Below are 27,420 nucleotides of genomic sequence, written 5' to 3'. Positions count from 1 at the left end.
GAAGTCTTTTTAAATCTGTAATGTGCACACAAATTAACTTGGGCTTTGGAAATGAATACTGCTTCTGATTCAGCTGGTCCGAGTGGGGCCTGAAATTCTGCATTTCTAACAAGTCCTAGGTGATGTTGCTGCTTGAGGACACTTTAAGTAGCTAGGCCAGAGTGGGTATTTCATTTGGCTGGTGTGCAAATCAGTTTAGGCCATTTCATTTTCCTTCTGTATATCTAGATTTTCTATCAGGGGCTTCTCTGACCTCAATGTTGCCCAGTTCTCATTTGTCACTGATTATGTCTCTTCAAGCTACTGCAATAACACAAGGTGTCCTGCCCTTCTCCACTTAGCGTATATAAAAATCCACAATGGATAAAAACAGCCCCAAATAAGAAATGGACACAACACAACTTACAACATAATGGGTTTATATTTAATATAGCACTTCTCATCAAGAGGATGTTACTCAGTTAATATAAAGTTTTTTTCTTAACAATAAATCTCTTCCATATCAATGTCTATAGTTTTTTTTTTTAACATTACTTTTTTTCCTGCATTTCAGTATTAGATACACTGAATACATTTTTCTAAACGTTTTTTCCCCAGAGATAAAAGTTTCCCTTTTTGGTTGACTCTCTTATATCTAAATACAATATTAACTTGAAAGACAACAAAACAAAAATCTAATAAAAAGATGGAGAAAAGACTCCTCAACGATTCAGGAGGCAGTGATTATAACTGAACAGTGGTGATTTCCTAAGATTCTGGGCAAGAACTTCCTTCTTCCTATTTCACATGCTTTGAGAATTCGAAAACTATGAAATATTACTTATGTAAATTTCAGCCATCTTACTTCTTTGACCTCTTTTGTAACTAGCAAATACAAATTATAGGCTGCATTTTTCTGTGCATTATTTGTTGCAAAGAAAACTTTTTTTCCCCAATTTATATATGTATGTTTGTTCCCATTTCATGGAAACAACAAAAAATGTAAAACTCCCTTATTTACTGATTCTTGGAAACTTTCAGACACCAAAGCTCAGATTTAGCCTCTATAGCACAAAGGCTGAAAAGGGTGAGGTGTGATTCAGTAGGCCTTTCAAAATCACATCTGTCCATTTCTTTTTCTTGCATATACCCCCAAGCAGGCACAAATGCCTGTAATGCTGAGAACCACACCTAACAAGAGGGCGATTGCATCACCAGCTTCTACTGCTTCGACAACAGGCAGCACCAAAAGCAGTGACATGAGGACTAAGGACAACTGTGTTGAAACTGAGGTCATGATGTTGGAATCTTGAGGGCTGAAGATTCCTAGAAATTAAACATGGAAACAAAAAGGAACCATTAAAAATTCCTCCCTTTTCAAATGACAATATGAACATATGACAAATAACAGGCTAGCTAATCTTTTTGATACTTTATGAATCATTTCAGATCCATCTCCTCATTTTATAGGTGGAAAAACAGAGGGATATTAAAGACAGTAATTTGAGGCTCATCTCTCTATCTCATGCTAACACTCTAAACCTAGCAATTTTCCACGATAATGCCAACACCTTGTGCATCAATCAAAAACTGAACAGGAGTTCAAGTTTTTAATTAAGAACAAACAAAAAATGCACGAGACACTAACTTGGAAACTTAAAATATCCTTGTGGGTAAAAATTACATTTTCTTAGGGTCTTTCCCGTCCAGAAAATGCAGACAAATCTAGCCAAAGTCACACACATATAACTCTGAGAAGTTGTGGGGAATTAATAAGACTTACCAAAGAAATGGTATATATAGAATTCTATCTGACTTGAAATTTTCCCTTCCTGGAGCTCCGGATGCTGAGATTAAGAGGTTCCACGTGACACTACCTACGATTAGAGTAGGGGGTGGGGGGAAGAGAAGGATTTAAAAATTATTATTACTATTATTATTTTAAAGAGGCAGCTAGAGTCAGTGCAGAGCGGGGAGGATATATGGACGGTAGAGGGATAGGTACTGAGGAGAGAAAACAGTCTGCCCAACAGGGAACTAAAAAGTTGGTCAGTTCACCCACACAAGAAAACGTAAAAAGAAACAGAATGGAGAGGTAAGTTCATTTCAGAACTTGCTATTAAGAGCTGAAAAAGAATCCCTACTTTGGCCCGGCAGGGTGCAAATCTTCCCGTTTTGCAAATACACTGGTGCAGTCTAAGTATCCTTTGAAAACGAGTTCGTACGTTACCTTCCAGGAAGCAGCCATTACAGGAATGGCGAGGAGGGCGGAGTCTCAAAACTACATTTCCCACAATCCCTGCCACCGCCGACTCCCATGATGCCTCTGGGCGCTTCCCTGTGAGTGGCAGAGGGCGTGACGGTCACGCTCTGGCGGAGACAAGGAGTGGCTAACCCGCCGGGCTTCTTTTCACTGCCCAACGTTTCACTCTTAAACGGATGGTTTTGTGTGTTTGTATAAAAGCTCACTTCAAAATGAAATAAAGAAGTAATAGCAAGTGTTTTCTACCCTGTTGGGTCTTTAAGGCCATTCTGTCTTTTTCTTCGACCGAAATGACACAGCCGGGAGAGAGAAATCAAGTAGAGCCCTCTGTTCTGGATGCTTAATCAAGTAGAGCCCTCTGTTCTGGATGCTTTTAAACTAGCGGCTTCCAACGTTTCTGAAGCAAGAAATCTCTGTCACCATCTTCCTAATGAACTATATGTCATTTATTAATTTTTTAATCAATGGGGAAAAAGCGCATTGAATAAGGCATTTCGAAAAATGTTAAAAAAAAATTGTAGTGCAAAACGAAGTTTAGGAAAAATGGGTTTAGCCCTGTTGCAGATGTCTCAGGATTCAGGTCCTAAAGTGACATAATCTATTCAAGAGTTCACTGTAGTGATTCCTTCCTAGTCATGTTTTTTGTGAGAACTCCACTCCAAATGTCCCCACCTATTTATGAAAAGACGTAAAAATATTGCTTTTAAATCATAAAATAAGAATTAGTTATTTGTATATTTAAGTCATAACCTTTCAGAAAGGTGCTCTTTAATAACTGTGAACTCCTTACTGAACCTTTCTAGTCATCTGATCTTCTGAACTCTTTCATGTTTACTGATTTGACAATTTATTTGCTATCCTCACATTAAAAATTATTAATGATGAGGGCTGGGTGTGAAGTCACCTGTCTGGTCTGAAAGTCCCCTTGGTTTAGTCTGTTAGATAATGCAGGTATATTCAGTTCATTGCCCATAATTGGCATGCATTATTGTATTGTCGTTCCTTTTTCTTACACGTTCCTAGTCTCTCTAGCAAAGATTTATATTTTTGGCTCCTAACAGGGACCCAGCAGGTGCTCAGTAATGTCAACTAATAATAATGATTTGATTAGATAAATGTGTCAACAAGATCTTATGAGAGACCAAGAGGTGCCAAATAAACCAAACCAAGGTGACTAGAAAATTGGAAATCTGAGAATAACTGCACAATAATATCAGCATTGTTTCACTATCCTTGATTATTTTAACAAGGTTTTGCTCATTACATCCTTTGTTTTGAGCTACTTTTAGTTTTGTACCTTTGTAATAAATTATATTTGGAATAGGAACTATATTTTCATAGCTTCCAAACTGTTGTTTCAAATCCTACTGTGAACATTTTGTTTTTCCCTACATGTTTATTTTTCCTTATGTGTTTATTTTAGTTAGCTAAAGTCAGTAGAGACTACTTTAAAGTTAGTATTGTTACAGACTTGTTTCTAGGCATGTCATAGGCATGTCAATAGTAAAGATAATGGTTTGGTTTTAAGTTTAAAGAGTCTGTTAATGGCAAGATGCTTTCTTTATAAATTATAAATGGTTTTTATTGGTTTGTGACATATATTATATTTGGAAATGTCAATGTCGGGGGGGCTTCCAGTATTAGCTGATGTAGTTGTAGGGATTAATTTCTGGAATACCATGAATATGATAATCTCCTTCACTTCTTTGACCTGCTCTGGCTGTGTAACATTTTTTTAAAGATGGAGTCTAGCTCTGTCTCCAGGCTGGAGTGCAGTGGCACGATCTCAGCTCACTGCAACCTTCGCCTCCTGGGTTCAAGTGATTCTCCTGCCTCAGCCTTCCGAGTAACTGGGACTACAGGTGCGCACCACCATGCCCAGCTAATTTTTGTATTTTTTAGTAGAGACGAGGTTTCACAACGTTGGCCAGGATGGTCTTGATCTCTTGACCTTGTGATCTGCCCGCCTCGGCCTCCCAAAGTGCTGGGATTACAGGCATGAGCCACCGTGCCCAGCTGCTGTGTGACTTTTAACATGCCTTCGCTCTATCTCAATGAACTGTTATTTCCTAGCTGTAAACCAGATTAGATATTTTGGCTAGATCGCTGACCAGGATGATAACTGCCATGCTGTATATGTGTGGTCTCTCTTCTAAAAAAGGTGATGATAGATGAGCAGCTGCGTCTGTGTCCAGCATCTGCCAACTACAAGTTCTGCTTGTGAACATCTCTGGTAGCAATGTGAACCACCAATTTTCTGAAGCAATGCCACACTCCTATTTTTCCCAAGCTGTATGAATGCTTCTACAGGCTTCTTTGTAGTTGTTCTTTTGACATTAAGTGTCTAGGGTTATAGAATTCCAGAATTTAGTCTTTAAATTCAAACAAATCTCTGCCTACATCATCCTTTACTAAAATAGAGATCAATGGCAGCCAGTGGTACTTAAAGAACTTTAGTTACTTATCTGAGCAGTGGAGAGCAAAATTTTCCATCAGTTGTTACCTAGAAATGGTTTCAGAAAAAAAAAATAGAAGTGGCTTCTGTTCATTTTTCTGTTAGAAGTGGGTCATTGGTAGGCCCTGAAGGAAGGCACCTCAGGGATCCATCAGAGGCTGCAGGACAGACCGACATCAGGATTTTGCAGTGACTGGTGTGTGTCAGGGAATTTATAAAACCCAGACTTCCTCATTAGCAATTAAGCCAAGCTAAGTGAGTCGAAATATTTTACTGGAGTTTCACAATTAAAAAGACCAACCCAGAGTTACTCAGTGTTTCCCGTGATTAATAGGACATTTATCACTGAGAATATTATGTTAGAGCTAACTAATCATTAGGCCAAAAGGATGGGATATGCTATACTTTCCAGAGCTGTTCAACTACTACAGAAAATGTCTACTGAGGCTTAAATACTTCTTGTACCAGCATTTTACAGAAGTATATGGGAGAGGTACAAAAGGTCATTTCTGGCACAGTTCCAGGCACCCTCTAGAGTCTATTAGGTATGTGGTCCTCACTCCCACCAGTAAACATCAGTTATCTGTGGCAATCAATCATACACGTAAGCTTGTGGAGTATGGGGAAGGAGAGAAATCCCACTCATAGGCTTGAAAAATTCCACTTTTACTTATATTGCTGAGCTTCTTGGAGTAGGTCAAAAATTACTGAATGGGGCAAAGTTCTAGTTTTGAAAAGTTATGACATTATCTATATAGCACTTTATCTATAGTAACGGACTGATTAAGGCAGGCTTTGGAGATCACCAGAGGTTGATTCCAAATTCACCTCTGCCACTTTTAAACTCTGTAAATCTGTGCAAATTATCTAACTTCTTGAAACTTGAGTTTTCTCATCTGTAGTAAGGATAACACCAATCTTCATGAGGTTCTTAATGCGGATTAAATGAGGTGACATATAAAGTGGCTCAGTGTGGTCAGCATAAGTGACACTATTATTGGCAACAGACTAGACCTTTCAGAGACAAAAGTAGATGATCAAATAATATTTATTAAGTGCTACACAAGGAAATTTAAAATGAGAATGAGCTTACATTATAAGAGGATAATAAACATTTATTATGGAAAAAAAGATTTTATTAGAAAATGTGGTTTCATGCTGCCTGGAGTCAGATTGATTGACTGACATTTGTATTTAACAAACACTTAAAATAGTGGCTAATATGCACCAGTAACTATTCCACATGTTAACAAATATAAGCCCCCCTACTCCTTAAAATAATCCTGTTAAGTGGATACTTTTGTTATTCTCTGATGAAGAAATTGAGGCATAGATAAGTAATTTATGCAAGATCACATAACTAGTGAGTGGTGTATATCCAGGAAATATAGCAAACTCTATATTTTCATCATTGTCCACATGCTGCTGTGTGGAAAATGTCCATAGGATCAAACACCATTTCAATTTTCTTTAAAATAAGGTGTTCTAATGTTGCTTAGGAAGCCTAATCATAGTGACTCATTGAGGGGTTGCTGGTATTTGTGAACTTCCCTTTGGGCCCTAGTTTGGTGAATGAAGAAATGCCAGTAGTCACCTAATATACCAATTGATTTTGGCTGAGATTTAATAAATACGTACAAAAAATTATCTTTTTTAATTAAAATATATCTGACTTAGGCTCAAAAGCACACATACTGATGATCATAGATGTTTCCTGTCAACATAGATTGTGAAATGTTGGAAAACCTCAATTATCATGAAATAACTGAAGTCCATATACTATACAAAATTCAGAAAGAAAGTCAAAGAGACCCTTTGAAAATCATTGCAAGAAGAAAAGATAACTATTGGGTATTGAGCTTAATACCTGGGTGATAAAAGAATATGTACAACAAACCCTCATGACACCTGTTTACCTATGTAACAAGCCTGCACAGGTATCCCCAAACCTCAAGTAAAAGTTAAAAAAAAAAAAATCTTTGCTAGAGGTCAAGAGCGTAAAGTAGTCCCTGCAAAAATGTAGGGAGGTTATTAATAATTTAGTCTGTTCATTTCACAGGGAAATGTTAATTCCTTTGTATAGACCAGGTGCTCATTATGATTAAGAACTGGCAACCATGGAAACAAACAGCATGAAATTTATAAAATTGAAGACATACTGGATAGAAAATGCAAATAGGAGAGGATTCCACCAAGATGGCCGAGTAGGAACAGCTCTGGAGCGCAGTTCCCAGTGAGAGATGCAGAAGGTGAATGATCCCTGCATTTCCAACCAAGACCAGGAGATCCCTGCTAGGCTGAAAAGTGGCTCGAGTTACCAGCACAGAGCTGCATAGCAGCTCTGGCTGGTGCTGTGGGTTCTCAGCACAGATCTGGGTAGATGTTTTGACTAGCACCGAGAGTGCCTGCAGGACGGAGCTGCCCACTCCCCAGAAAGAGGGGAACTGAAAGCAGGGAGATAGGTGATATGACTGGTTGGGTTCCACCCCCACAAAAACCAGAAAATTGAAGCCCTCTTGCTTGAGAATTTCACAGCCAGCACATCAGTTCCAGCTCAACCCAGGATGATTGAGCTCAGTGGGAGGAAGGGTGTCCACCATTGCTGAGGCAGGTCTAAACCTACCTGTGTAAACAAAAGCCAGAGGAAGCTTACATAGCAGCTGGACTGAGTCCATGACAGCCCAGCAGCACATCTTCAGGCAGACAAGGGACAGACTGCCTCTTCAAGCAGCTCTCTGATCCCTGTATAACAAAAAAAATGCCTCATACAGGAGAACTCTGGCTGACACCTGGAGGGTACCCTTCTGGGACAAAGCTACCAGAGGAAAGATCAGGCAGTAATCCTTGCTGTTCTGCAACCCCCACGGGTGATTCCCAGGCAAGCAAAGTCTGGAGTGGACCTCCAGTGGTCCTATAGCAGAGGGACTTGACTGTTAGAAGGAAAAATAAGAAACAAAAAGAAATATCTTCAACATCAACAGAAAGGACGTCCACTCAGAGATCACATCTGAAATCACCAACTTCAAAGATCAAAGGTAGATAAAACCACTAAGATGGGAAAAACCAGCCCAAAAAGGATGAAACCATCGAAGACCGGAATGCCTCTCCTCCTCCAAGGGATCACAACTCCTCACCAGCAAGGGAACAAAACAGGATGGAAAATGAGTTTGACAAATTCACAGAAGCAGGTTTCAGAAGGTTGGTAATAACAAACTTCTCTGAGCTAAAGAAACATGTTCTAACCCAATGCAAAGAAACTAAAAACCTTGAAAAAGGGTTAGACAAAATGCTAAATAGAATAACCAGCATAGAGAAGAACATAAATGACTTGATGGAGCTGAAAAACACAGCACCAGAACTTCACGAAGCATACACAAGTTTCAGTAGCTGAATCAATCAAGCAGAAGAAAGGATATCAGAGATTGAAGATCAATGCAAGAAATTAAATGAGAAGGAAAGATTAGAGAAAAAAGAGAGAAAAGAAATGAACAAAGCCTCCAAGAAATATGGGATTAGGTAAAAAGACCAAATCCACACTCAATCGGTGTACCTGAATATGATGGGGAGAATGAATCCAAGCTGGAAAACACTCTTCAGGATATTATCCAGGAGAACATTCCCAACTTAGCAATGCAGGCCAACATTCAAATCCAGGAAATACAGAGTACACCAAAAAGGTATTCCTCCAGAAGAGCAACTGCAAGGCACATAGTTGTGAGATTCACCAGGGTGGAAATGAAGAAAAAAATCCTAAGGGCAGTCAGAGAGAAAGGTTGGATCACCCACAAAGGGAGGCCCATCAGACTCACAGTGGATCTCTCAGCAGAAACTCTACAAGCCAGAAGAGAGTGGAGGCCAATATTCGACATCCTTAAAGAAAAGTACTTTCAACCCAGAATTTCATATCCAGCCAAACTAAGCTTCATAAGTGAAGGAGAAAAAAAATCCTTTATGGACAAGCAATTGCTGAGAGATTTCATCACCACAAGACCTGCCTTACAAGAACTTTTGAATGAAACACTAAACATGGAAAGGATCAACCAGTACCAGCCACTGCAAAAATGTACCAAATGGTAAAGACCAATGATGCAATGAAGAAAGTGCTTCAAATAAAGGGCAAAACAACTAGCCAGTAACAAAATGGCAGGATCAAATTCACACATAACAACATTAACCTTAAATGTAAATGGCCTAAATGCCCCAATCAAAAGATACAGACTGGTAAATTGTATAAAAAGTCAATGCCTCAATCAAAAGATACAGACTAATAAATTGGATAAAAAGTCAAGACCCATTGGTGTGCTGTATTCAGGAGACCCATCTCATGTGGAAAGACACAACTAGACTCAAAATAAAGGGATGGAAGAAGATTTACCAAACAAATGAGCAAAAAAAAGCAGGGGGTTACAATCCTAGTCACTAATAAAAGGGACTTTAAAACCAACAAAGATCAAAAGAGACAAAGAATGGCATTACATAATGGTAAAAGGATCAATGGAACAAGAAGAGATAACTACACTAACTATATATGCACCCAACACAGGAGCACCCAGATATATAAAGCAAGTTCTTAACTATCTACAAAGAGACTTAGACTCCTACAAAATAATAGTGGAAGACTTTAACACTCCACTGTCAATATTAGACAGATCAATGAGACAGAAAATCAACGGGATATCCAGGCCTTGAATACAGATCTGGACCAAGCATACCTAATAGACATCTACAGAACTCTCCACCCCAAAACCACAGAATATACATTCTTCTCAGCACCACATAGCACTTATGCTAAAATTGACCACATAATTGGAAGTAAAACACTCCTTAGCAAATGCAAAAGAACAGAAATCATAACAGTCTCTCAGATCACAGTGCAATACAATTAGAACTCAGGATTAAGAAACTCACTCAGAACCACACAACTACATGGAAACTGGACAACCTGCTCCTGAATGACTACTGGATAAATAATGAAATGAAGGCAGAAATAAAGATGTTCTTTGAAACCAATGAGAAGAAAGACACAACGTACCAGAATCTCTGGGACACCTGTAAAGCAGTGTTTAGAGGGAAATTTATAGCACTAAATGCCAACCAGAGAAGTGAGGAAAGATATAAAATCAACATCCTAATGTCACAATTGAAGGAACTAGAGGAGCAAGATCAAACAAATTCAACAGCTAGCAGAAGGCAAGAAATAACTAATATCAAAGCAGAACTGAAGGAGATAGAGACACGGAAAAACCCTTCAAAAAAACAATAAATCCAGTAGCTGATTTTTTGAAAAGATCAACAAAATAGATAGTTCACTAGCCAGACTAATAAAAAAGAGAGAAGAGTCAAATAGATGCAATAAAAAATGATAAGGGGATATCACCACCAATCCCACAGAAATACAAACCACCATCAGAGATTTCTACAAACATCTCTATGCAAATAAACCAGTAAATATAGAAGAAATGGATAAATTCCTGGACACTTACACCTTCCCAAGACTAAACCAGGAACAAGTCGAATTCCTAAATAGACCAACAACAAGGTCTGAAGTTGAGGCAGCAATAAATAGCCTACCAACCAAAAAAAGTCCAGAACAAGAAGGGTTGACAGCTGAATTCTACCAGAGTACAAAGAGGAGCTGGTATCATTCCTTCTGAAACTATTTCAAACAATAGAAAAAGAGGGAATGCTCCCTAGCTCATTTTATGAGGCCAACATCATCCTGATGCCAAAACCTGAAAGAGGCACAACTAAAAAAAAAAAAACAAAACTTCAGGCCAATATTCATGATGAACATCAATGCAAAATTCTTCAATAAAGTACTGGCAAACCAAATGCAACAGCACATCAAAAAACGTATCCATCACGATCAAGTAGGCTTCATCCCGAGGATGCAAGGCTAGTTCAACATACACAAATCTATAAATGTAATCCATCACATAAACAGAACCAAAAACAAAAACTACATGATCATCTCAATAGATGCAGAGAAGGCCTTTGACAAAATTCAACAGCCCTTTATGCTAAAAACTCTCAATAAACTAGGTATCGATGGAACATATCTCAAAATAATAAAAGCTATTTATGAGAAACCCACAGCCAAAATCATATTGAATAAGCAAAAACTGGAAGTATTCCCTTTGAAAACTGGCACTAGACAAGTATGTCCTGTCTCTCTATTCCTACTCAATGTAGTATTGGAAGTTCTAGCCAGAGAGACCAGGCAAGGAATAGAAATAAAACGTATTCAATTAGGAAAAGAGGAAGTCAGATTGTCTCTATTTGCAGATGACATGATTGTATATTTAGAAGAGCCCGTCATCTCAGCCCAAAATCTCCTTAAGCTGATAAGCAACTTCAGTGAAGTCTCAGGATACAAAATCAATGTGCAGAGATCACAAGCATTCCTACACACCAATAATGGATAAACAGCCAAATCATGAGCAAACTTCCATTGACAATTCCTACAAAGAGAATAAAATACCTAGAAATACAACTAACAAAGGATGTGAAGGACCTCTTCAAGGAGAACTACAAACCACTGCTTAAGGAAATAAGAGAGGACACAAACAGATGGAAAAACATTCTATGCTCATGGTTAGGAAGAATCAATATCGTGAAATGGCCATATTGCCCAAAGTAATTTACAGATTCAACACTATCCCCATCAAGCTACCATTGACCTTCTTCACAGAACTGGAAAAACCACTTTAAACTTCATATGGAACCAAAAGAGAGCCTGCATAGCCAAGAAAATACTAAGCAAAAAGAACAAAGCTGGAGGATCAAGCTATCTGACTTTAAACTATACTACAAGTCTACTATAATCAAAACAGCATGGTACTGGTACCAAAACAGCATGGTACTGGTACCAAAACAGAGATATAGACCAATGGAATAGAACAGAGCCCTCGGAAGTAATGCCACACATCTACAACCATCTGATCTTTGACAAACCTGACAAAAACAAGCAATGGGGAAAGGATTCCCTGTTTAACAAACAGTGTTGGGAAAACTGGCTAGCCATGTGCAGAAAGCTGAAAGTAGACCCCTTCCTGACACCTTACACTAAAACTAACTCCATCCAGATGGATTAAAGATTTAAACATAAAACCTAACACCATAAAAACCCTAGAAGAAAACCTAGGCAGAACCATTCAGTACATAGGCATAGGCAAAGACTTCATGACTAAAACACCAAAAGCACTGGCAACAAAAGCCAAAATAGGTAAATGGGATCTAATTAAACTTAGGAGTTTCTGCACAGCAAAAGAAACAATCATTAGAGTCAAGCAGCAACCAACAGATGGACATTTTTGCAATCTACCCATCTGACAAAGGATAATTCCAGAATCTACAAAGAACTAAACAGATTTACAAGAAAAATAGAAACAACCCCATTCAAAAGTGGGTGAAGGATATGAACAAGCACTTTTCAAAAGAAGACATTTATGAGGCCAACAAACATATGAAGAAATGCTCGTCATTACTGGTCATTAGATAAATGCAAATCAATACCACATTGAGATACCATCTCAAGCTAGTTAGAATGACAATCATTAAAAAATATGGAGACAAATAATGTAGAGGATGTGGAGAAATAGGAACGCTTTACACTGTTGGTGGGAGTGAAAATTAGTTCAACCATTGTGGAAGACAATGTCGTGATTCCTTGAGGATCTAGAAATAGAAATTCCATTTGACCCAGCAATCCCATTACTGGGTATATACCCAAAGAAGTATAAAGCATTTTATTATAAAGACACATGCACATATATGTTCATCATGGCACTGTTTACAAGAGAAAAGACCTAGAACCAACCCAAATACCCATCAATGATAGACTGGACAAGGAAAACGTGGCACATATACACCATGGAATACTATGCAGCCATAAAAAAACGATGCATTTGTGTCCTTTGTAGGAACATGGATGAATCTGGAAACCATCATTCTCAGAAAACTGACAGAAGAACAGAAAACCAAACACTGCATGTTCTCAATCACAGGTGGGTGTTGAACAATGAAAACACATGGGCACAGGGAGGGGAACGTCACACACTGGGTCTGTTGGGAGTAGGGGGCTAGTGGAGGGACAGCAGGGGGTGGGGAATTTGGGAAGGGATAACATTGGGAGAAATGCCTGATGTAGGTGACGGAGGGATGGAGAGAGCAAACCACCATGGCATGTGTATACCTATGCAACAATCCTGCAAGATCTGCACATTTACCCCAGAACTTAAAAGTACAATTAAAAGAAATGCAAATAGCCCAGGATAGTGAATTTTGCCCCAAGCAGTCTTGACTTGATTTCCCTTGAATTGAAAGACTTAGTCTGGCCATTTTTTGCATAAAATCACTCAATTTGGGAAACTGAATTTACACTTTGGATATCTCACTTTGTTCATTTGATAATGCCTTTTTGAGTCAATTTAGACATGTTGCAATGTATATAAGGTTAGAAGTTATTGGTAAGCAGTATCTGGGAAGTGGTTACTTTTAAATTGATTTTAGAAGCTTCAATAATTTTATGTAGATATTTATTGTGAATTTCCAGTTGACATACTGTAAGTAATCAGTCACTGTTAGTTTCTAAATTTGTTTCTTTTGCTAAATCACATAGATGATCCAGGTAGAACACTTTATGGTATAAACATCAGTTTCTGTGTCATAGAATGATTTATTTATGTATGAAATTGTGAGCCAGACAGGAATACTAAAGTTACTTTACTCTTGCTTATAATATTTTGATTGCTTATAAATCTATTCCCTGAGCCTGTTATGACACAGACTACTTGTCTGTAAATACTCTAAAGTAATGTTGTTTGAATTAAAAATCTTTATAAATTTTAAAATGACAAAAGATCTTATTTTTTGCAAGAATAATTTCACTCAAGGAGGTTTCCAAATTTTCCATTTTACTTTAACGTAAAATTCTTTACTTTAAAGGTGGAATAGGTTATATTAAAGAAGATTGCAACTGGTTAGGAAAAAGTCCTGTACAACACTATTTATAGTTTCATTTGATTTTGATTTGGACTCATTTTATTACATTTTAAGCTCTTGTTTCTCAGGAGAGTCAGAATAAATAATTGACCTCAATCTGACAGCCAGAATGAAGCACTGGTTTTGTGAGCATGCCTATCAACACTCATGAATGTATTCAAGTGAATGTGGTGGCTATATAAGGGAAGAGACGTAATCCTTGCATCTACCCTGCTTCAATAACTCTGTAGTAGAATATCCTACCTACCTTTGGTCACCAGACATTAAAAGGGACCCATACAGACAGTAGAGGATCCAGGGAAGAGTGACAGAGTTTATTAGTTATCCAAAATTGGACTTGGAAGTGTCTTCTCAAAGTGTGTTCCATGTTTCACTTGCATCCCAATTACATGGTTAGTTTATTTAAAAATGCAAAACTTTAGAACAAGTTCTCCTAGTAGTTCTTAGGTTTATTTGATCTTAGAAACTTTGTCATTTTATGGAGGCTGATTATTTGGGAAGAGGTGACATATGGGCAACTGAATAACATTAACCTGATGTTAACTATGCATTTATCATGAACCAGTTAGAATTATTCATTTTGCTTTCATGGATTCCTTTTCAGTTATTGATGAAGTGGAAAATACAAAACTTTTTACTATTTGTATATGTGTCAAATGACATTTTTTCTTATTTCCTACAGTCTTTCATTTTTGTCCTTAAGACTCAATAAATATGTTAAAACCATTCTAATGATTTCCATCATTAAAAATTAGAAGCATCTGATTCCTTGAAGAAAACAAAGCCTTTCCTAGCACTGAGAAGGACTCTGAGTAAAAAAATGGACAGTACCTCAGATATAAAAATAACAATGTGAATATGAATTTTACGTGGTTATTTCTCATAACAACCTTTGTAAAAGATTAGGACAAAGCAATATATGTGACTCAATAAAATTTATTAGAAAGGTGTTGTGTTGTGGGTTCCCAATATGTATGTTTCTGGTGACAACATTAACCAAGAATTGAATTTGTAAGGTCTTGGACCTATCCTCCCTGAACATTTCTTCTCTCGGTAGGTATTTGGAAGAGAGCTGGATCTCCTGGAGTGCTAGCATTCTAAATTGCTGGCTGAGGGCCCATCCATATGCTTTGAAACTGAGAGATAGTTATCCTATTATGAAAGTAGTGAGATAGTTATCTTGTTATGAAAATTGAGTAGCTCTAACAAGTGTTCTTCCTACGTAGCTATAGCTGGATAAAGTGGGGCTTGGGCCCAGGATCCTACCTCTTTTGGTTATATCATGTTGATTTCTCATAGTGTTCTTAGTGTTATAATAACCACAAAGTGACAATCCACAAATACTTATTGAATAAGTTAAAAACTAAGACTTTAAGGTTTTAAGGTTTTAGCAAACATAAAGCTCAGTTTGCATCAACATGTATGACATAGCCACCAAAACAGTGACTACGATCTTCAGCTGCAGGAATTGATGTGAATTATCTAGAAGAGGGAGGGAAAGCTTTGCTTTGCTCTTTCCATCGTGGGCTATGCCCAGCAGTTTGCTGTTCTCTTATGGGTTCCTATTTTAATAGAAACATTAACAAACTGGATATTAACAGTGTAGTGATGAGATTAGACTCATTAGCTGAAGAACATGGTTGAAAAACCATGGGATGGAAATGAGAGACTCAATGAGAATGTCTGCCATTTTCAGTAGCTCATCCCACAGAAAAGGCCATAAGAGAAAGAAATTGGACCTGTTCTAGATGGCCAGTGGGGGAAAGTAATGGGCATGTTTTTAGCTTGATAGAATAAAAAAGCTCTTTTAATGTTCTAAGAGGGAATTGGCTGCCTCAGTGAGCAGTGAACGCTTGATCAGTCAGAAGGGTGGCTTAATGGACACTTGGCTGGGATGTTGTAGAAAGGATTCAGACTTCAAAAAGATACTCACATTAGATGTCCCTGAAGCTTCCTTCTGATTCTCTTATCTCCTCCTCCCACCCACCCACAAGTCCTATGCTAGTTGTCTGGTACTCATTACAAGGGCTTGTTTTAAGAGTCTCTGAGACACTGTTATTTACCTTTCCAAAGGCTTTATTTTTAGTATTTAAGAATTTCTATATTTCTTTATTTAAAACTAAGAGAAAAATGGACTTTTTTCTATTTTTGAAAACTTTGGTTAATATTTTGTTAACATTTATATATACCTAAATATATATGATAGATTCTTAAAATTGTTGTTAATATTTTAATGTCAGCCTGTGTAATTGATACTATTTCATAAAATATTACCATGTAGGCTATGGTGAACAGATAAAAAGTGAGTTCTGTACATTGTATTTATACCAGCAAAGGTTTATAATCTGAGGATCAAGATATAAGGTTGATCAAGCTTTTAAATGTGTATGTCCTCAAAGTGGATTTCTGATGGAATACCTTCAAAATGCTTTTTTTGTCATGAGTCAGGATGATCTCAACAGTCTTATGTATATCAAATCATTGTAGCATACATTTCTGGATGGTTCAATCTTAGGCCAAAGTAGATTTTCCTGTTTCTTCCTATTCTAAACAAGTTCTGCTTTTCTGAGAGATGAGCTATTTTAATTTACTTTTTGAGTGAGTAAATCCCTTAAGCATTGAACATCAAAGTGTATTTGACTTTTTAGCTTATGGGTACCAAAATATGTATAGTGTAAAGATCTGAAAACACGTCGACACTGCCTATCACATTCTTTAGATGCTCAGCTATCCAGGGAAGCAAAACCTGAAAAAAGATAAAGTTTAAGACTTAATATATGATCAGTACTGGATTATATAAAATGTTTCTCATTTGTAAATGAAACATTCAATAATCATTAGACAGGAAGGTTTGCAATGAATACAAAAGTTCAGAAGGGACCAAGCTATTGTTGTGTTCCTCCCTTTGCAGCACAACAGTGGGAGGAATGCTACCTTGATGCTTCTCAAGCATTTCCTTTTATCCCCAAGTGTCAAATATTTCCTTTACTTTCAGTTGGGGTTAAAATAGGACATTCTAGCCACAGTCTTGGTGCTTCCATAAGCAACTACACCTGCTTGGATCTTGTCAGGCCCTTGGTTACACAATTGCAGTACCAGAATGAGTCCTTAGATCTTTCCATACAAGTGTGGTTCCAAAATCCTGAAATTTTTCAGCCTTAGCCAATTTTCCTCACTAGTATGGAGCATGCATTTGTCTTATGGTAATGAGAACTGTTAAGTGGAACAAGCAATGTTAGGATGTAAAAGTGCAGTTATTGCCCAGATTGAAGTTAGAGTGTTGGCCTTCATTGTCTAGTGGGAGCTAGGTGTTCCTATAAAGCTGTGTGTTTTACAGATTTTCTGTAAATATGTAATATTTTCTCTTGATTTATACTATATATTCAAAGATAATCTTTTTTTTCTGATTGATCTCAAGTGAATGTTAGACATTGAATGTTTGTGTTAACATTTCCTATCCTTTAATCTCTTGATGCAGTATTTTATAATTTTTAAAGCAACTCTGCTTAAAAGACAAAAAACCCAAAACATTTTTTTGCTTTCTATAAACAAACACACACACCTCACCCAGAAACACACAGACAGTGGCTGATTCAGTCCTCTGTTAAGTTGGCAATTATTTTGTCTAAAAATGACATTAATAAAGGCCAGGCCCGGACTGGGTATATTTTCTAGGCCCAATACAAAATGAAAATGTAGGGCCTATTGGTCAAAACTAAGGATTTCTAGACAGGGATAGCAGGGATACAAGAGCATTAAACTGGACATGTTAGTCTTCTAGGTGCAGGGCTCCATGTGAATGCGAGGATCACATGCCATGGACCAATCCTAAACCAGGACATGAGAATCAAATCAAACCTTTAATAATGGTAACTTCCCAGCTCAGTTTTCAAAGTTGGCTCCACTCTTCTAAGACATCAGATGTCTCACTATGCCTGAGGCCTGACTCAGACACAGGGTTGGCAGCACCTAGTAGAGGAAAATGCTGCACGAGGTCCAGGCACTTCCTCATCAGAACCCTTCCAGAAAGTGCCTCTGGCCTGGAGCTACCACCTATTAAAGCCCTTTGAGCTTTCTGTAATGGGGACCAGGAGTCCTCCATGCCCTTCTGCCTGGCCACATTGGGCTTTTCAAGAGCTTTGGAAGGAGGTGACAAGCCGCAGCTACATGGGTGGTGAATTCTGTGTTTGGTGTTCAGGCCTGAAACTACTAGTGCACTTAGGAAGCTAAGGATACAAGGTCTGGTGGATTCTCCGTTGACTGGAAGCTTGTCCCAAGCAGACTTAACACAGCAAACTCAGATTCAGCTAGAGTTCAAGATTTGGCTGCCTTTAAAGCTAACTTCAGATTCAGTACTAGTAGGGTCTCAGGCTCCCAGAAAACATAAAAGAATGGGTCTCTGCCCCCATTTCCATCTACGTATTTCCCCAAGAAGAGTAAAACCCTGGCATTTGGTTATAAGAAATCATGGTCAAGTTAGTGCTTTATCTGTAGTTGATAGAATTTCTACTTAAAACACAGAAACCAACGAACAAAGAAACAAAAAACAAGATTTATTTTTGTGGGCAAGACTACTTTTTTTCTGTGACAACATCTATAAAAATTATATTGTCTTAAAAGAGAGACACATCATCATATTTTTCCTGGTGTTGCCTGATCTATTTAGTTTGTTTTGTGTCCATATGCTCTAGAAAAGAAGCTTAGGTTTCCATCAGCTTAGACAAATGAGACCACAGTCAGGTGGACCAACTTATTTAATTTCTACTCTCCAAAAGTGGTGCTACTAAGACATCAACAATCCTCAAAGCCAAAAAGACATAACCTCCAAACGTACAATCCCTTTATACCCTGCGGATCAAGAAGTGGATGAAATTTAAAAGAATCGGTTGATTCCTTGGCAACCTTTCATTAATTTCCAAAGGAGATTTTAAGAGATTAATTGAGAACATGAAAAATAAATGTTATTGTAACCATTCTTTTTATTTTGGTTAGAAAAGGTCCAATTGGGCTTTTATAAGTTGAATAAAATACATTTCCCATTATCTATGAGAACATGGTAATCTATTATAAATAAATCATTTTTATTGTCCTTTTCTTTTTGTGCTCTTTCAATGAGAATTTATTCCAGAAGCTTATCCCTCTTATAATTGGGTAATGATAAAATTAGATAAATTTTAATACCAATGAATTGCCTTCTAAATTTTGTTGCAGTTAAATGGAACTGGAGCCAGTTAGTGTAGATTAAGTTTAGATGTTGTCTCTGTCTCGGTGAATAGGTTCACATTTGTAATGGAAGACCAAGACTGATATTAGGACCAGTTACTGATAAAATCAGCAAAACTACTATATGATACCATGTTTGCCTTACATAATTATAGAGGTGGATTTTAGATTAGGTTGTCTGAAAGTAGAATTCTGAGATGAAGAGTTATATGTAAAGATTTTTCGAGATATGCTCTCCAGAAATGCACCCATGAGGAAGTGAGAAAACATAGTTAGGGTAGTGGGGGAAGCTGACTCATAAAGCAACTGAGGCCACAAGGGAGCTTACAGGGAGCTCTGGAAATGAGATGTCTCTTAAGAATTATTCCATACTGAAGCAAAGGGGACTTTATTCCTTGACATGAGTTGGTCATTGACTGTGGGTCTACCCTGAGAAGTACTTAGGTGAGGTAGTTGCTTGTGGCCTAGAGCATTTCTCTGTCAGGGTTATAACTGTAAACTTTTACCAGATGGTATTCCTCAAAGCTGGTATTCCTAACCCTGAAGAGGGAACCTGGGTGGATCATCACAGTATCAACCATGCTTGGTAAGGTAGCTCAGCTTTCTGCAGTCTACTATATATGGCATAGAATAGCAGGTTGGCAGGGAGGATTAATAAAAATCCAGTGGCTTCCACTGGAAAGGTTAATTAGAACTGTGCTTACCACATTTGTTACCTTTATACCATCAAGGCAAGCAGAAAATAGTCATACTTTACCTCTTTTCCCGTATGTCACACTCAGGACCATAGGTTAGGTATTGTGTTTGAGAGCTGAACCTTAGATGTTTTATTCAAATGATTCTTCTAAATTGGACAGGTATAGTTTATCTTGATGCCAACTGGCTTATAACAGTCTCTGGTTCATTAAAAAATAGCTATTTAACAACAACAACAAACCCCAGTGATTTTTGTTAAATAGCTGGTTTTGTATTAGTCATTTGAGAAAGTAGTGATACTTCTTTTGATTGAATTTGCTTCCAGTTATGATGCTTGTTTAGATTTAGATAACAGGAGGCATGTTAGAGCTGTGTGATGCTCTAACCCTCTGTTAACTATGTGGTTACAAACCACTGTGTGAAGGAAGCAGTTGATTGCCTTTCAGACAATTACATGTCACTGGGATGATCCTGCAGCAATAAAGGTTAATTTTTATATTAGTAAAACTAGAGAGATCTTTTGGCAAGCTCAGGCCCTTGGCTTTCTGGAAAATACAACCCATATTTATACTTACGGGACTTGGCTTTAGTGATATCAGGGCCCCTGTCAATCCTTGATAGTATAGAGTTAACATGGCCTGAGGGATGTATTTCCAGGCATTGAAATGTGGGATGCAAAGCTGAGTGACTTAATTCGCTGTTATTATCTTGTATGTTTTTACAGAAGTGCTACATCTAAGACAGTCATGAAACAAAATGATTTGGATTTTCTCATTTTTTCAAAAAATACTGATTTGTTAGGGAAGCTAAAAGGGAACACCAAATTGATGATAATGAATTCCTATGGACATATCAAGGCAGATAGAGTAGAAGGCATCCTGGAAGAGTTACTATCTGAGAGGAATCCTGTAAGTTGCATAAGAATTCGCCATATTAATGCCAGAAATATGGCAGGGAGGGTTTCTTAGTAAGAGAGGGCAATGGATGGAAAGGCCTCAGAGAAACAGAGCCTGTCTGTAGTTCATGACAGCTAAAACACAGGCTATTTTTATAAGAGTCAGTAAGGAGAAGGGGATTAGGAGGTGAGTAATATTTTTGATTAAAAAATATTATATTGTGGGGATATAAGACTTTATCTGGAGAACACAGGTAGCCACTGAAGTGTCTTCAGCTGAAGACTACTCTGATCAGATTTGCCTTTGGAGAGCAGTATGATTAGCATAGGAAGGACCACAAGGAGAGGCATCAGGACCAGTGAAGAGACAAGGAAGAGGACATGGGCAACCAGATTAGGGTAGGAACAATGAGGAGGGTGAAAAATGAACAGATTTGAGAGACCTTTAGCAAGAATGTTAGATTGATGTTAGGTCTTGGCAACTCATTGGAGGTGGGGTAATGACAAACAAAGGTATTGTTGGACAACTGGACAAATATAGTGGAATAAATAAACATGCTATTATGCGTGAAAAGGCAGGGCTCACCTTAGCCCTTAACCTACTGTTTTCCGGTGTCATAACTACAGTTTATTTTATTGCAGGTGTTGAATATCTAAAAGCTCTATTACCATTTATCTTTAGTTTGGCATGTGATCAGAGATTTTGGTGTTTCTGGATTGGACTAGTCATGGCTGATAGTGAGAGAGAAATAATTTTTGACTCCCAATTCCAAGTTGCCACCTTCATATAATGAAAACAAAATAATAGAAATTTAATAGAAAATAGAATAACAGATTTTTATAATGGGAGCTCAATCTTTACTAAATCTTGCTATAATTACCCCAAATGACACTTACCTCTATATTTTCTCTGATTGTTTACGTTCTAATCATTCTTACTGTAAGTTTCACTATGTTCAATGGATAAATGTCATAATTGTTCTGCACAATTTCATGGTTAATGTATACATCTAATTAAAAGGACTTTATTAAACTTTTTTTCACTAAACAAATTGCTTTATTTTTCTTAAGAAAAAATAATTTTCAATCTCCCTACAAAGAATATGGGGATTATTCAGAATCAAAGAGCTAGGTTTTTAGCCCATGCTACAGTGTTGACCCAACCATCTAGCAAGTCTATGATCAATTTCAATAACAGAATTTCCCTTTTTCCTATTTGATTTTTAGAGATAGCAGCAGAAATTTGAATTTAAAGCTAATAAACAGCCATTTCCAGGAAGATGCCTGAGATTTAAAAATTGTTTGCATATATTTTATATATTAAACAGGTTAAACAAAGGTGTTCTTTTTCAAGTCTGAGAGTTTATATTCATAAATAGTCTTGTTCTTTTGGCACTGGGCATCACATTTAGAGAAAATAATGTCTATGTAAACACTCCTGTCAAAAAAAGTCACTTTTGCTTACAAAGATCAATATTTGTGACTGAAGCAGTGAGGCTTCTAAACATAACTTATTATGAGGTAATTTAAAATCCTTTAGAAAAGCAGTTGGGACTGCCTGATGCATAGACTCCTAACTGTGAATTTCAAGATGACATCCTACAATTATAAGAAATTCTAGGGTTTAGGGTAGAAATAATATACTTAGATACTTCTCCAAGCATACTGAACACCAACTCTGGGCCTCTAGGTGGGGTTAGATGGAGTGTTATGGCGTATCCACAGACAGTGCTGTGAAACTCCGGTGCTTCTGATAGTTTGATTGCAGATGACTATCTTGTCTCCCACCTTCATCTTCCATGACCTCAATTTCCCTCTTGCGCTTAGGTCTTTTAATAGAGGAAATAACAGCTAACAAATTCTGTTCTACTTTGGATGCCCTCAGGCTTCTTCACATTTATCCTGCCCCGCTTACCTCCTCTGCATATTTCACTGAAACTATTTCTTCTGCTGTATTCCTGCCACTCTACACTGGAGAAGCATCCAGCTCAAATAATTCGTGATCTGCTGGAAAGCACCTGCATATTTCTTCAGATTTAATTTGGATCATCTGTTCCCTCCACCCTTCTCTGATCTTCCTGGTTAGAGCTAACCACCCCTGCCTTGAATCCATTGTGCATGTTGGACCTGTTTCTATCACAACTACAAAACCCTGTATTGCACTTGTCTTTATTCAGCACCACTCCAGACAGTAGGCCCTTCTAGGATGGGAATTGTATCATTCATTCTTAATGCTCCCATGTCTAGCACCATGCCTAGCCACTTCTGAAATGACAAATACATGTATTTCTGCTTTTCTTTTCTTGAACAAATTATTTAAAGCAGGAAAGTCTGCTGGGCAGGGAAGTAAGCACATCCAGTTTATCATCAGGTTCTGGTCTGTTTTTTCTATTTAAACATGTCTTGTATCCAAGCTCTCCACCTTGCTCTCTCTACCTGTATTTGCATTCTCATTTTCTCTCTGCTGCACTATTAAAATGGCCTTCAGATGGCCTCTGTTCCCTCTATGCTTAACCCTCACATTCACCCTCCAGATAGGTGGCATAATCATTTTATGATGTGCAGATCTGAAGATGTTTCTCTATAGTTTATGGGATAAATTCTAATATCCTTAGCATAGCACACAAGACCTTTCATGATCTGACCCCTATTTGTCCATTTTCATCTCCTGTTATTTTCTGCTTCAGCCATAGTGAACGTCTTGTGTGTTCTCATACAGTGCAGTTTATTGTGCCTTGTTCTGAATTTTCCTATTGTGAAAAATGCCCCTCTTGAGTTCAGTTTTTTTTTCTGGCAAATTCCTACGCATGGGCAGAAATTGAGAGAGAATGTTCTCAGCATAATCTGGCTTTACCACTTACTTACAAACTGTTTAAACTTGGGCAAGTTGCTTACTTCTCTGTGTCTCAATTTTCTCATCTGTAAGTCAGGGATAATTATCTCTCTGCTTAGTAAGTATGCATATTGCATTAGTCAGAGTTCTCCAGCAAGACAGAACCAATAGGATGAATAGATAGATGATTGGTAGATAGGTAGGTAGGTAGGCAGGTAGGTAGGTAGGTAGGTAGGTAGATAGATAGATAGATAGATGAGAGGGGATTTATTAGGGGAATTGGCTCACATGATTATGGAGGCTGAGAAGTGCCACAACAAGTCACCTGCCAGTTAAAGATCCAGGGATGCTGGTGGCATGGCTCAGTTTAAGTCTGAAAGCCTCAGAATCAGGGAAGCCAAAGTCCTAAGAACCCAGGAAGCCACTGGTGCAAGTCTCAGAGTCCAAAGGCCTGGTGTTACGATATCTAATCATAGGAGAAGAGTGTCCCAGCTTCAGGAGCGAGAGCACAAATTTGCCTTTCTATTCTATCTATCCCCCAACTAATTGGGTGGTGCCTGGCCACATTGAGGGTAGATGTTCCCCACTCATCCATCGACTCACATGCAAATCTCTGCCCCAAATACCCTCACAGACACACCCAGAAATTATGCTTTACCAGCTCTCTAGGTATCCCTCAATGCAGACAAGTTGACACCTAAAATTAACCATCACACACATCAGTTGTTATTGCTTATTTTATTCATTAAGACTTCACAAAGAATTTCACTTCTACAAGCAACCTTTCAGGATTTCCCTGGGTTAGATTTCCCTCTTATGTGCGACATAATTTCTGTTGCAGATCTTGATTCTTGGACTTAACCAAATTTTGTTGGAATTGTTTCTTTATGGAACTGCCTTCTTATTGGACTGTGAGCCACATGAAAGAAAAAACATCATGGTTTATTATGTTTTATATCTTCAGCACGATACATGCTCATAGTAAATGCTTAGTAAATGATGAAGGACTTGTATAGCAGGAAGAACACATGCTTTGGAGTCATAGAGATCTGTGTTCAAATTAAATACTTACTAGCTCTGCATCTGCAAACAACTTAGCTTCTTGGAGACAGTTTCTTTATAAATAAGGATAATTCCTTTTTATGAGGATTAGGGATAGTATTATACATAGAGTTCATTGCAGTGTCTAAAACCTTGTTCTTATTATCCTGAAAAAATATTTAATAATTTTATCACAAAGTTAGAGTTAGCTGGCGGATGCAGTTTTCCCCCTCAGGAATCATATTAACTCTGAAGGAAATATCATCTAGTGCTTGTGTTTACCTAAACGTAATCTCTTCCTGAATGCCTACATTGTCTGTAACATCCAGCAAACACTTAGAGGTGTTTTTCCTTGTAGTTTAGCCAACTTCTTTACTTTTCTGTGCAAATAGATGGTAAGCATTTTGAGGACAATAATTATGTCTTACATATTTTTTAATTCTCTTCCTGCCTTCCCATACATTGTCCCCTCTTTTAAATTGAGATCTCTGCATGAACTAATAGATCAATAAATAAATGTTGATTTATGATGATGGATGGGGCCCAAGAACAGGCAGTGGCAACTGGAATACTATGACTCTCAGAGAGTCTATCTCATTTGGAGCAGAATCCCAGCCAACAGTTAATGCAAAGATTGCACTGAACATGAAGGGGAACATAAAAGAGATATAAGATATGGTGCCTTCTTGGCAGGATCTGACAATCTATTTGGCAAGATAGAGCATGCTTAAACAGAACCGTTAAGCAGTAGTAGTAAACAGAATGTGATTAAGTCCCCACCGTGTTCAGAAGAAGAGAAATTAAAAATCCATGCAAGTGAGGCTGAAGAGAAGAGATTGTTGGGAGACTCCGAGGGGAAAGAGGCAGAACCTCATGGGTATCTGAATGCTTATGATGTGTCAGGCATTGTGATGAGTGATGAACATGTTTTCCAATATGTGTGTGTGTGTGTGCATGTGTGCATACGTAATAGTAGCTTTTATGCTTTCATTCAATAAACATTTTTTAAAATGTGCTTAAAAGACACAAAACATAAAATTTATCATCTTAACCATTTTTAAGAGTGTAGTTCAGTACTGTTGAGTATATTCATGTTGTCGTATAACAGAGCTCCAGAATTATTTTGTCATGCAAAACCAAAGCTTTGTATTCATTAAACAACTCCCCATTTCCCCCTTCCTCGGAGCATGTGTTCTTTTATCTAATCCCTATAACAAATTTGTGGGATAGTTTTAGGAATGCCATTTCACAAGGAATCAAATAAAGCTTAGAGTTTAAGAAATTTTTCCAAAGTCTTATAATTAATAAAGATAAAACCGTGAGCCATTGATCAGGAAAGGAGTAAACTGTTAGGAACACATCATTTCAGGTGAGATAGAATAACTACATTTTGTTTTTTGCAGGTGTTGGTTTTTATGAACCATATATGGGCATGGTAGCTCTTGCCTCTAAAATGTGCCACACAGCACCTGATGCTACTCTACTTTCAGTACTTCTCCTTCCTAGAACTAAGGTCTCTGCTGTCTCAAACGATGCTGAGGAGAAATGCTGCCAGATTGAGAACATCAGAAAAATGGTGTGGGTTCCTATGTTCACATTTTGGGCTTATGATCCTGCCAGGCCACAGGGTATCAAAGACTGTCCTTTAGGGTGAGGGATGTTGGATCAAGTTTGAAATCTTGCTAGAAATTTTTATGGGCAAGAGAGAAGGAACTTAAATGTGTCTTCATGGACCAGAAGAGCTGGCCTATTGGGTTGATAGTGTCAAGGGCAAGGGAGAATCTGGGTGAAAATTTTGGGCCAGATTTTCAGGATGACAGGAAGGAAGTGAAGCTAAAATACAAGATCTATATATTGTCTCCAACCTGGAAGAACTCTATGTTGGCCAAGATCTTATAAATAGCTTTTTCCTACTTAGACACATCCTGGCAATAGATTAGGCCACAGGAGTTCTACAAAGGAGTTGTTTAAGAAATGTACTGGGGTAGCAGAGGTACTTGGAAGGATAAGGTAGGAGTGGAAATGATTAACTGTTGTGAAATAATGCATTTTATTTGTCAAGCAGTATGTGAAATGCTTTATGTAAATCTTGTCTAATTCTCAAAATGACTTTTTATGTTAGACATTATTGTCCTTCTTTTACAAACTATGTCTCAAAAACATAAAGAATTTGCCCTAGATTACTGGGTTGGTTATTAAACAAACATCTCTCAGCTTCAAACCCCACTATCTACATTTTGCTTTTTGATGCAAGGGCTGTGGGCATTTGCAAACCATGTTTCTGCTTTGTTGGTTGGTTGAACCCTGTCTATTGGGGGTACTAAAGGAAATTGCAAGCAGGAGGAGGTAGATGGAACATGCTCTTTTTTTTTTGCTGTTGTTTTTGTTTTTCTTCCTATTTGCTTTCTGCTGGCTTTCTTTGCCCATGAGCATCACCCAACAATGCCTCTTCACTCCTGCAGCAGCAGTTTGTTTCAATAGCAGCAGAGGAGTCCAGTTTGTAGTTTTCCTGACACTCACAGAGTCAGCACCAGGCACTGGCTTCCCTTCTTCAGATATCTGGGACCCAGCATCATGGGATACCTCCTTCTGCTAAGCTCAGGGACTCAGCACCATCTGAGTATCAGCTCCTCCTCAGGAGTCTGTGAGGCCTGTGCTCCAGGCTTCTAACTGCTAATAATTCTAATATCTTTGCTTTGTTCCTCCAATTCTAGGAATGATTGCTACCTCTATCATACCTTAGAGTTTTATTTTTGCCATTTCAATACTTAGTTACCAACTTTTACAAAATTAACAATCCTTTATATTAATTTCTTCCTGTTTAACCTGTGTGATTTCTGGCTCTTGGCTGGATTCTAGAATAATTAAATAACTATTACTACTGCTAGACATCATCATCATCATCATCATCATCATGGCCTCCATTTATTACTTAGCATATGTTTATAAGGTGGTAGAATTAAATTCCTAGTAGTGGATGTGGGTGGAATGCACATCCACCATATTCTTTTCTTGGTACCCATCGGGCTACC

At 37.8% G+C, this 27,420-nt stretch overlaps 1 protein-coding gene and 1 long non-coding RNA gene across 3 annotated transcripts in view; one reads left to right on the top strand and one right to left on the bottom strand.

Annotated features, from left to right (window-relative positions):
• The window catches only part of LOC135274016 (uncharacterized), a 692,063-nt gene that overhangs the window by 187,418 nt on the left and 477,225 nt on the right, over nt 1-27,420 (top strand). The window lies entirely within an intron of this gene.
• SMIM30 (small integral membrane protein 30) lies at nt 403-2,297 on the bottom strand. Of its 2 annotated transcripts, none has more exons than XM_064374288.1 (3): nt 2,210-2,297; nt 1,763-1,856; nt 403-1,305 (listed from the first exon to the last, which is right to left on the bottom strand). In XM_064374288.1, exon 3 carries the CDS (start codon nt 1,274-1,276, stop codon nt 1,097-1,099), a length of 180 nt encoding a protein of 59 aa, XP_064230358.1. In that variant the 5' UTR covers nt 1,277-1,305; nt 1,763-1,856; nt 2,210-2,297; the 3' UTR covers nt 403-1,096. The 2 variants fall into 2 exon arrangements, with proteins under 2 accessions (XP_064230358.1, XP_064230363.1); XM_064374293.1 differs by having other exon boundaries at nt 2,124-2,237.

Source organism: Aotus nancymaae, unplaced genomic scaffold (genome assembly GCF_030222135.1).
Source record: "Aotus nancymaae isolate 86718 unplaced genomic scaffold, 86718_ANA_hifiasm-v0.15.2.pri h1tg000002l, whole genome shotgun sequence".
NCBI lineage: Eukaryota > Metazoa > Chordata > Mammalia > Primates > Aotidae > Aotus > Aotus nancymaae.
Note: the sequence above shows the minus strand (reverse complement) of the source record. Positions and strands in the feature narration are given on the sequence as shown.

Bases quoted from the DNA above. Each gene is read 5' to 3' on its own strand.
- SMIM30 (XM_064374288.1), bottom strand. From the start codon at position 1,276: ATGACCTCAGTTTCAACACAGTTGTCCTTAGTCCTCATGTCACTGCTT.